Here is an 11,262-nt window from a genome sequence, read left to right as displayed (position 1 = left end):
GCAGAAGGGAGGGCACTCCTCGTGGAGAGTACACAGAAATTGATGATCTTGCAGATGAGCTTTAGTTACTTGAGGAGATCGAACACATTCGCAGCTATTAGGCGTCGCTGACCCGCCCCGTTTGCAACGAGAACACATATATTTCACATACATTTATAAAAATAAAACAATAAATAAGTCGCATTTTTATTTACAAATCTGTCTTTAAATGATTACGCTCTATGAGTTCATAGAAAATATCTATTTTTCTTGTTTAAATTAAATATTTTGCTTTCCAACTATTGCCTCAATATCATTAACTTCTTTAACACATGTGTCTGTTAGTATGAGTGGATGTCCATCCGTGATGAGGACATCATCTTCTATTCTTATCCCAACACCTCTGAACTCTGGAGGGACGCTTGTGTCATCTGGTCTTATGTAGATACCTAGGAGTAAAATTTTTATTATTTGTAGATAATTTGAACAATTAGAAGAAGCAAATAAGATCAATTATTCTGTCATCAGACAATTAATTTGTGCTTTGCCAGGCATCGAATCCATGATCTGGGCTTTATGCTACGCTGTTCGCAAAGTGCATAGAAATTGTTTTTTATAAACTTAAAAGTCAAAAATACTATATAATTACTAAATATTACTAACCTGGTTCTACAGTCACTATCATATTATTAGTAACGGGAATCCTACGACGAACAAGTGGTGAATCATGAACGTCTAATCCAAGGTAATGTGATACATGGTGAGGGCATAGGCGGTAGGCACGCTGTAAAAAATAATGGCGGCTGTACACACTATAAGTCTTGAGTCTTTCATGATAACGGCTAATAGTAAGTCCCACGAAACCGTTCGCCTCATGCAATCGCCCGGGGACATGCACAAGGCATCCCTAATAAAAGAACTGTTAGCGTTCCTGCTGAATATGCATAGCAATAAGGTATAGGCTTATCTATAATTGAGTTTTTTTAAGTATATCAATTTAATTATTTTATGAATGGATTTTATGTAATCAGTGTTCAACTTGTAAATCTACCACATAGTGTTCTATTTGACATACATACATTCCTTTTCAAATTCCGGCTCGAAGGACCAGTTTCTAATATTATTACTATTTTATATATATAGTTTACTGACCCCTATAAGTTCATTGGCGTCAATATTTTTAGGTAAGATTCCTTCTTGCTGCAAATAGAGACCCAAAAGCCTACACATATGGTCAAATAGCTGGTCCAATGGCGGTCTCTGCTCACCCAATAGCTCTATTAGACGTTTCTAAAAATATATTAAATATAAAACTAGAAATGTTTAAATTTAAGTAAGGTAAGTAGTGCCAAATAATTAAGCGTGGCATAAACATCGCTGAGGTAGCATTCAAACTCTAAATAAGAATAAATTTTCCTTCTACGACAAAGATAAAAACATTAAATGAGATAACACAAAATTTTGTTAACAAAATAGACATATAGATTTTTAAAAATAAACTGTACACATATCTGTCCCAATAGGGTGCATTTATAAGGGACTTTGTACCTAACATAATTACTTTCTTATACTATTAAAAATTATATCAATCATTGTTTTAATTTTGTGTTGAAATCAGTCTACAGCCATTCAACAGTGTACGCTGTATTACCTAATGATTGAGTTGCATCTATTAATGTTTACCTGTACAGCAAGCACAAGTTCATAAAGTATTTTATGGTGTGCGGAGAATTTCCCTGAGACTGGCCATGTTCGAGATATGTCAGAGTTGTAAAGCCAACGCTGACAGCCTGAAAAATAAATTGAAAAATCAATGTTACTAGATTTCATGATTTTTTAATGGTCATATATTTCTTTGAATAATTTCAGCATTAATTGTAACTAAAGTAAATACACATAATACATTCTTTATTTCTGTAATTTTTCCTTATATGCTCTCTGCACTTACCAGCATCGATAAGAAGCATATGCTCCTTTTGCAGTAGTTGGTTGTTAGCTACATAGTGTATATGAGTAGCCCTAGGCCCCCCCGCTACCACAGGGGGAAATGCCCCGTGTTCCGCACCTGACATTCGACATGTATATTCAAACACAGATGAAACAGCATGCTCCGATATACCTGAAAAAGGTTTGTATTACAACCAAAAACCAAAACATTAAACATGTAAGAAGTATGAGTTTATTAAAAATATATTTTATTTTAATTATTATAATACATAGTATTGTCTTTTGTTAAAATAGCTTTTACACATTAAGAAAAACGGATTAAAGCTATGTAAAAAATTTAAAATATGGAATTATGTAAATAATTATAAGTTTTTAATAATAATACATAGCTTTAATTGATTCAAAAAGTGATTTTCTTATTATAATACATATTTTTATTTAACATAAATTAATGTATGTCTAGTGTATACACATTACATAATTGTTTATGATAGTCAATACTATATATTCATAACAATGAAATCCATCAAATTGTCTCAAATTGAATAAACTACTCATTTGTATCTTTTATACAATTTAACAGAAAGAGACTAAAGATTAATTTATTTTTAATAAGACTTTAGACTGTGATTAAACTGAGTTAGTTTTTATAAGGGGGTAAGTTTTCAGGCATATTCAAGAATGTACCCAGTTTTTTTTCAAGCATGTTTATTTAATTTTCAATTAATGTTTTTGTAATGTAGAAATTGATTAAACCAGGAATTATTTATTTTGGTAACTTTTAAAAGGTAAAAAACTATAAATCCCTTGTATTAATATTAATTTTGTGTAGTTAAATATTTGTAATTATGCAAACAAGACTAATCAAAGAAACTGTCAAAGCGTCCTAACCTATTTGGTTAGCAAAAAATACATGTCAATTATGTATGTCAAAACTAAATGATACAATTCATAAAAGTTAAACAACTCACCCACCAGGTTTCGTGCAAGCCATAGCCATATTAACCGATTGGGAACCAATGTAACATGTTTCCTTCATCAATTCGACTTCCGCTGGTGACTTCACAACCCTCATTTGGTGAAGGCATTTCTGAGGGTCTTCCAGTGAGGCATGGCCTTGCTTTAGAGAGGATCTCACTACATCATGGATGTCAGGATTAGCTGGGCTCTCATTGTGGTACCAGAGAACTGCAGGTTTTAATGATGATAAAGTTCTGAAACAGGAATTTATAATTTTGCAGTAGTAGCTTAATAGAAATATACAGATATGAAGGTGAAAATAATAATTATTACATTTCTAGATCTGAACAAATATTAGTTACTCTTACTCGTACTTATCATTCAATGAAATGCAGGATAATCTTAATTCACTTTTAACACACTCCTTGCTAAAGCAATGTTAAGAAACAAAATTAATAATGTAAACTATTTTTAACCTGAGCATAAAATTATTGAAGTTTTCAACAGGCTGCGATTCGTCAACAGAATATAATGTTGTTGCTGCAGAGCATCCTGTGCGAGGACCTTCCCAAAGCTCAGCATGGCTGTCTTTTTCATGTACAAATAAAATGGTCTAGAGAGACCAATAAAATAAATTTTATTAAAATGCCTTATAAATTTAATTTCTTTTTCATAACATAAATATGTACAAATGTATATAATATTATTTGTTGCCATTGTTATGTCCAACTGATAACATCTAATATAGGTAAATAAAGAAGTTCAAACCTTATAAGTATCCCTATCTGCTGGTTTTATCATGAAAAGAATTGCAGAGGGCTCCAAACATCCAGTAAGGTAGAAAAAATCAGAATTTTGTCTGAACACATATGGTATCTTATCTGACATATACTGTTTTCTAGCTGCTGGTATAACTATCTGAAAATAATTAAGTCTTTAAACATTACATTCACATCATTTCATATAAATTAGCATTATTCTTTTGTTATATGTGAGTAGTTTATATGGAGTAAAAATAATAATATCCTTTATTATTTAAGCTAAAGCATCCTGTTGACCCATAAACCATATATTGACCACTGCCTATTGTATAAATAAATTATAAAGTTGTTTCTTATAAGTATTATTCACTTTTACAAAAACAAATCCAAAAGTTTTAATCCCTAGGCCCAAGTACTGCAAACTAGAGACTATAGTCTTAACAGTTTTGTAAAGAGAAAAAAATACACACCACATGAGTTTTATGTAGATTTTCTGCTTCAGCCAACTTGCTAACTAAAGTTTCCCGCCTTTCCTTGTATTCTAACTGTGTGACCCCACACGTTAGGTTGCCGTGTGATATTAAATGAGGGTGTGTATGACAAGTTGGTTGTCCCAATATACCCTTGGGTATACTAAACTGCTGTATTCTTTCTGCATCTGGTGGATTCTTAAAGCTTGATAAGTGTCGAATAGGCTTCCATCTTGATATGTTTTTTACCGAGACTGAAAGAGAAATAATATAATAAGTAGAACCATTACACTTCATACAAACAGAATGTACATATTATCATAATCCATATCTAACGTACACTGATCTGTTACTGATCGCAACCTAAATAGGTTTAAACGATTCATTCTCAATATATTACGCTTTTATTAAGTTAATTATATTTTTGTATATAGTTTTGCATTGATTTATTCTATTTTCTATTCGGCATATGGCATATGCACAGAACAAATCACTTATCATATAACTTCGATTCACAGATTTAGTATTTGATTGAATTTCAAAACTATCATATTATTGTCACATATTAACCAGATACATTACTCCTATATTAATTTCTAATCTGTGATACGCGTTTATCTCTATCTATATTTAAAATTCTCATCTTACAATGTTCCTACACTCCTCCGAAACGGCTCCACCGATTCTTCGATATTTTTATGCATATTCAGTAAGTCTGAGAATCTGCTACTATCTATCTTTTAAACCCCTAAGTGATAAGGGGTGTCCACCCGAAATTTTTGTTTTTATTTTTTTTATAATACTTCATACGAATATACATATAAACCTGTATATTTTATTTGTTACTCTGAGATTTATATAAAGAAATATTCACAGAAAAACCTAAAAAGTTTTTATTTCGGAAAATCGAACATTCTGGGGTAACATAGCAAAATGTTCCATGTTAGTATGTACTAAAAAGGTAGGCTAAGTCAAGTTCAGGATCAGAAGATTTGAAATAATTTTCAACTGTCTGCCTAAAGGGTAATTGCCTTAAAGATGCGTTAGCGCGATCGTTCGGGCGGTATTGGGCTAAGAACCGATGGTAAATTGATGAGGTGGAAGTTTTCGACCAAAAAGCCCAAAAACAAGCTGGCCACCAGACTTGCTGTTTGTGAGTCTTAACTGACTTGTTTGAAGTAACCGGCGCAATACTGAAAAATTATGACCTATATATGGTTTTGAATTTTCATCAGAATATAAGGAAAATCTCCGGAACTTTCTAACTGATTCTTTCCATGGTTTAGCTGAACCATAAAATATTAAAAATGTGGTGTATTAACAAATAACAAATGTTGTAGAAAAGCTTAAGTAATTGATAGGGCTAACAGAAATAAAGATGGCAATAGTGGTGTGTACCTTTGGAATATCTGCCGTATTCCAGCTTAAAATTTACTTCCATCTATTACACGTCTCGAGCAATTTGTGTACTTGAAATTTTGGTCCAACCTTTGGTTTCCATTTTTCATAAAACTCTAAACTCGTTGCCTTGCGGAAATGACGATAGCTGGAATAGTAATGTGGGGGATACTGATCAGGAAGTAAGTGCACTTTTAAGGATTATATATTTAGTTTTTGATATAAATTGTTTTTTATTTTCAAATGTACCATACGTTTGAAATGATAAAACGTATGCGTGTTTTTCTAAAAAACGCCCAAATTGACCAACTTGTAATTATTGGAGGGGAATGAGAGCGTGGGCAAACAACTGAAGAGATGTGGGACGAGGTTTTTTTTATCATTTGCTGTTGAATAATTTGCCGTGATGTATGTCAGGAATATTTTTTTTAAAAGAATCTATAGCGAAATTGTTGTTGTTCCAGTTGAGTTGATAATTTTTATAAGTTTTATTCTATCTATTACCCTAAATCTGGGGCTATATGTTACCTAGAGAACCATGAGCATCAGCATAAGAAGGTAACTAAGAGCGAAAGGCGTTGATTGACAATTTCAATCATTTTAACTTGGTCCTTTGTGTGTGTGTGTTAATATATAACCCTATTAATAAATAATTTTACTAATTTTTAGGTAATATGGTTTTAACCTTCGCTTAAAAAGATAAATTAATATAAAAGGGTAATAATTGCAACACTTAATTTTTTATTATTATACTAATACTTTGTGTAAATAGGGTATATGACTCTGTTTAAGTGCGTGTGACGTCATCACACCTATGCCTATGCGCCTATGCGCCATTCATTTTATTCCTTTTTAACAAAATTACATATATTTTTACCACAGAGTCATAGAAATATGCTTTTAAGAGCTACTTTCTATCAGGATGACCTCATTTTGTAGTTTATTTTCAGTATAGTCAAATACACTTATGTTTAATCCCTTCCAATTTGTACCTACAACAGCGTACAGCTGATGTCGCTGTATATATCATTGCAAATATTTTTTTGCGATCGTGGAATTGTGCATGAGAAATAGATTTTAATGTTAAAACAATTTCCAATGTTTCTATTTAACTCGTATATATGACTATTTTTAAAGTAATATAAATCTGACATTGACGTAAAAACTCTAACCTATGATATGTTGCTAATACCATAGACAGGTCAACACTCAACACGCATCAAATTGAATTTTCTCCCTCATCCCGAGGCAGAATTTCCTCCCGTCAAGCGTGGCTAATCAAGGTACCAAAAGGTAAAGTTTCTTGTGAATTTAGTACGATATATTTTGAATTTTTTGGTAAATATTATGTTTGAATATCGTAAATGATATTTGTAGCGTCAAAAAAATCTAATCTTAGGTAAAAAATGAAGTTAATTGTGCCAAAACATAAAAACGCATTAGATTATGTGCCGTGTTTGCTAGGCGTTGTATTCTTAATTTTGGGTTACGTCAAGATTACTAATTTTGTTAATTGTTTTTAAGAAAAATGAGCAGCTCTGAGGAGGTATCATGGATAAGTTGGTTCTGCGGCCTCAGAGGGAACGAATATTACTGCGAGGTAATATTTTAGATTACACTTATTGTTGTAACTCATATAACTCAACTAATTAATAAATTAATTAACTTATTATTTTATTTTATTTAGGTGGACGAAGACTACATAAGTGATAAGTTCAATTTAACAGGTCTTAATGAACAAGTTCCACATTACAGGCAGGCCTTGGATATGATATTGGACCTAGAACCAGGTATATTAATTTTATTTCAACAATTCTTAAACTTTTTTACACCTTAGTAATTCTAAATGGATCTAATTTTGTTTTTGTCTAAATAATTACATATATAGTAAATAGCTTGTTTACTTTGAATGCCCCTTAAAAGAAGAGGTATTAATTAGTTAATACATGGATTTTTCCAATATGTCAGTTCATATCAACTATTTGACTAAAGTAAACTACATGCCTATTCAGATGATGACTTGGAAGAAAATCCAAATCAATCAGATTTGGTGGAACAGGCTGCAGAAATGCTCTACGGTTTGATTCATGCACGTTACCTTTTAACTAACAGGTAAGAAAACTAAGGTTCTATTATTCCTACCAAAAGTATAACAATTTTACTTACATTATGCAACACATACATTTTATGTCACAGACATTGATTGTAAATATCTATGGCCTCCGTAATGTATCATTGTGTTTGTATCTAACATCATCTGTTTCATCTGTATAATTATATTCTTTCAGAGGCATAGGACAAATGTTGGAAAAATTTCAAACTGGAGACTTTGGTAATTGCCCACGTGTTTATTGTGAATGCCAGCCAATGTTGCCCATTGGTAAGTATAATCAAAATCTCATATATATATATATATATATATATATACATGTAAGTTACTGTGATCTTCATAAAAATTATACTTCATTTACTGCCAGTTCTTAATTCAAGGCCGTTGAATGGATGTGATGAGCTGGCAAAAAACTCTCTGTCACTCCTTTAAATACCAAATATTAATTAACATTGAAATGAGCTAAAAGAAATATAGGATACAAATTCTATCAAAATCATTACTGAATAACTTACCTATGAAGTCATACAGCATCTAATGGTTCAAAAACTTCAACTTGATACCACTTTATAAGTTTTATATTTACAAGTGACCTCTTTCAGGACTCTCAGATGTCCCTGGTGAAGCAATGGTTAAGCTGTACTGCCCCCGTTGTATGGACGTATATACTCCAAAATCTTCCCGTCACCACCATACAGATGGTGCCTATTTTGGAACAGGTTTTCCACATATGGTGTTCATGGTACACCCAGAATACCGCCCACGATGTCCCACGTCAGAGTTTGTGCCCAGGTTAGTGCATGAAAGATTTTTTTGGCTGCTTAACATTTTTGGAAATAGTCTATAGCTAAGATTCAAACACTCCAGTGTGTCAGTAATGTATTAACTAAATCTCGGTTCTGAAGCTCACCCTAAGCCCGAACTGCCGATAAAATGCTAAAAGTATAGGTCTTCCTGCTTTGCTGTGTGGCATAATATTGGTCTGTGACTGTCTGACTCCATTGTTTTGTCTTAGCAGGCGAGAGGATCAGCTTTTGTCTCCTTTTAATATGAAATTTTATATTCAATGTTACGCATCACAACAATGATAATGTGAATGTTCAAATCAATATGGAGAGTAATACAACAGTTTAGTTTATATTAATAAATTTAGAACATTTCTAGGATAAATTAAGATATGTGCATTAGTAGGCATAGGCTATAAATAAATGATGATTTCCAGACTATATGGGTTCAAGATCCACCCGGTAGCCTATGAGATTCAGACACAAGCAGCTGCGGGACACAAATCACTTCGAACTATGGCATACAACAATGGTAAACGCTAGGAGCGACCCAGGCCACGACCCCCGCCGACGCGACACTAGCAGTTGCTATAAATAGCGGATGACCATTGGTTATTGTCATTTATCTTGAGCGTTGACCAAAAACAGGAATGTACAGGCTTAATGGTGTAAATTTGAAATCTGACAAGTTTCGATTATGAATTGACCTGCCAACCAAACAACTTTGGAGGTGTTCACAAAGTTTAAAGATAAAAAATTCGACCATACATTTATCCATAAATCTCCAAAAGACACAACGCTACAAATATGATGTGAAATGTGGCAGAAGCAGACTTAGAAAAATTATTAAATAAGGCTCTATTTCTAAATCAAAATTTCTTCTATTTATGTTATAGTTTACTAAATAACCTTGTGTCAATAATGCCTCTTCTACAGAGAAGAAACATAGGTATTTTTTGAAACTATTGAATAGATATTTTTAATGTCTATTCTCGTAAATAAATGAAAATTTGAAATACCTAATTTTTTTTTGTAAAATGTCAGTATCTTCAACGCTCAAGATTGTGTCGTAAATTTTAATACGTGACGTTATACCTAATATTAGTTCACTCTACAGTAACAGCTAATACAAATACAGTCAAAACTGTTTATGAAGACATCATATTGATCAAAATCAAAGGTTCCGGCTGAATTCTATTGTATGAGGTACTGAATATCAACGTCATCCGCTATTACGACTATCGGATTTTACCAAATATGAGTAGACCCTTCGATGTCTTTATAAACAGACTTTGAATGTAATTTTATTTATCAAAAAGTGCTCCGTGAAAGAAAACATATTAATTAATGCACAATAAGAGTTATACATTAGTTTTATCTTTACCCATCAATATTCGTTAGAAGGAAATCGATGGTAAATGTCACTTATTTGGGTCATCTGTCATGTGACTCGCTGTCAAAGAAATCTATGGGCGTAGCCGAAGGGATAAAAAGAGATTTCTCATTTAAGTAGGATAAGAAATAATTTTTTAACCTATGGTGTTTGTATGTTTTATGTAGTTCTTGATTCGATTTTTCAACTTCGATTTATAAGTTTGAATCATCTGTCAAATAGATTATTAAGACCGCGTTTTCGTATAAAACGAACAAATTTATTAACGAAAAACCGTAACCAAGCTACGCCCAAATTTCTTGACGTACCGGTTTTTCATGGTTCCAAAGATCGATCTTAGAAGGAGCCAAGTGTGAAATGAGTAATAGAATGTTTGATTATTTTCTAAAAATGATACTTATCTATTTGCCAGGTGAATACCGTGAATCCATAGCTAATAAATACATAATGAAAAATGATACATAATTATAAAAGCGGGGAACGTGGTCTTTCATCTATATAATTAGACAGTATTTCGTTGTACTCATTGTTATAGCTAAGATCATTTTAACCGTATTTAGGCTCGAATTCTAAACCATTTATAGCTTTGCGTATTTTCAAACATGTCCTAGAAAATTAAAATGTTTTAGAATACGAGTTTAGGTACCCAATAATAATTATGTCATATGTGCCTTACGGGCATATGGCACTTTAAGTATCAGATTTAGATTATCATTTAGATTTAAGCTAGTTCTTTGTTTTTTTATTGGTTTCTACACTAATATTATTAAAAGATAAATTTGACATTAATCTTTTATTCACAACAGTACCGAATATTTTTTTAAGTTCTGTCTAACAGTAAGTATATTGCTAATTAATATGTCGTTAAAACTAATTCTTCAAATAGTAGATAAACTGGAGTTAATTGCTTTAGGGATACAAAGATATGGTAATATTGTCGCATCAAATAATAACAAACGCTATCGACAGGCGAATAATAATATTTTTTTAAAATATAAAACGACGGTAAAGAACTATTTTAATATTACCCTTTATCGATGTTTTGCTCAATTTTTATTTATTGCTTATAGATTTTATATGTAATGAGCAATTTATTTAAATATAAGATTTTACTATTTTATTTTAAATAAAAAGTGCTATAATTTGAAGCGGGTTGAACTGTCAAAATGCTTCAAAGTAACCTGTGTCTTAAGCGGGAAAAGCGCTATATTTTATAATACTAGTAGTTAAATTCATCTTAGTTTCCTATTGGTTACTTAATATGGCAAATAAAATGTCATGAAAATAGTGTTTTTATTGCATGCAATCCTATATGCAGTGACAAATACAGCTCTAATATCTCATTCTTAAATTAACTACCTCTTTATAAATTTGTAAGAAACTTATAATTTATTTTGGGTTGACATTCTAGTTGGAAATATAGATAGCTGGCTTACAAAAATGTAATCGTCTAATCAGT

General features: G+C 31.8%; 2 protein-coding genes across 4 annotated transcripts; one reads left to right on the top strand and one right to left on the bottom strand.

Moving 5' to 3' along the window:
* Positions 1–174: 174 nt before the first annotated feature.
* On the bottom strand, positions 175–4,618 carry LOC123714786 (xaa-Pro aminopeptidase 3-like). Its single transcript, XM_045669262.1, has 10 exons — positions 4,458–4,618; positions 4,118–4,371; positions 3,655–3,804; positions 3,363–3,499; positions 2,902–3,140; positions 1,928–2,098; positions 1,663–1,769; positions 1,132–1,269; positions 643–763; positions 175–428 (listed from the first exon to the last, which is right to left on the bottom strand). Exons 1-10 carry the CDS (start codon positions 4,501–4,503, stop codon positions 259–261), a joined length of 1,533 nt encoding a protein of 510 aa, XP_045525218.1. The 5' UTR covers positions 4,504–4,618; the 3' UTR covers positions 175–258.
* A 2,081-nt stretch (positions 4,619–6,699) lies between these two features.
* Positions 6,700–10,586, top strand: LOC123709420 (casein kinase II subunit beta). Of its 3 annotated transcripts, none has more exons than XM_045660759.1 (7): positions 6,700–6,808; positions 7,040–7,115; positions 7,203–7,305; positions 7,528–7,627; positions 7,804–7,895; positions 8,228–8,417; positions 8,848–10,586. In XM_045660759.1, the coding sequence occupies exons 2-7, from the start codon at positions 7,044–7,046 to the stop codon at positions 8,951–8,953; spliced, it is 663 nt and encodes a 220-aa protein (XP_045516715.1). In that variant the 5' UTR covers positions 6,700–6,808; positions 7,040–7,043; the 3' UTR covers positions 8,954–10,586. The 3 variants fall into 3 exon arrangements, with proteins under 3 accessions (XP_045516715.1, XP_045516725.1, XP_045516706.1); XM_045660769.1 differs by lacking the exon at positions 6,700–6,808 and adding an exon at positions 6,835–6,853; XM_045660750.1 differs by lacking the exon at positions 6,700–6,808 and adding an exon at positions 6,894–6,914.
* Positions 10,587–11,262: the final 676 nt, after the last annotated feature.

The sequence above is a fragment of the Pieris brassicae genome, chromosome 1, assembly GCF_905147105.1.
Source record: "Pieris brassicae chromosome 1, ilPieBrab1.1, whole genome shotgun sequence".
NCBI lineage: Eukaryota > Metazoa > Arthropoda > Insecta > Lepidoptera > Pieridae > Pieris > Pieris brassicae.
The sequence above is the reverse complement of the archived record's forward strand: the minus strand, read 5'-3'. Positions and strand labels throughout refer to the sequence as shown.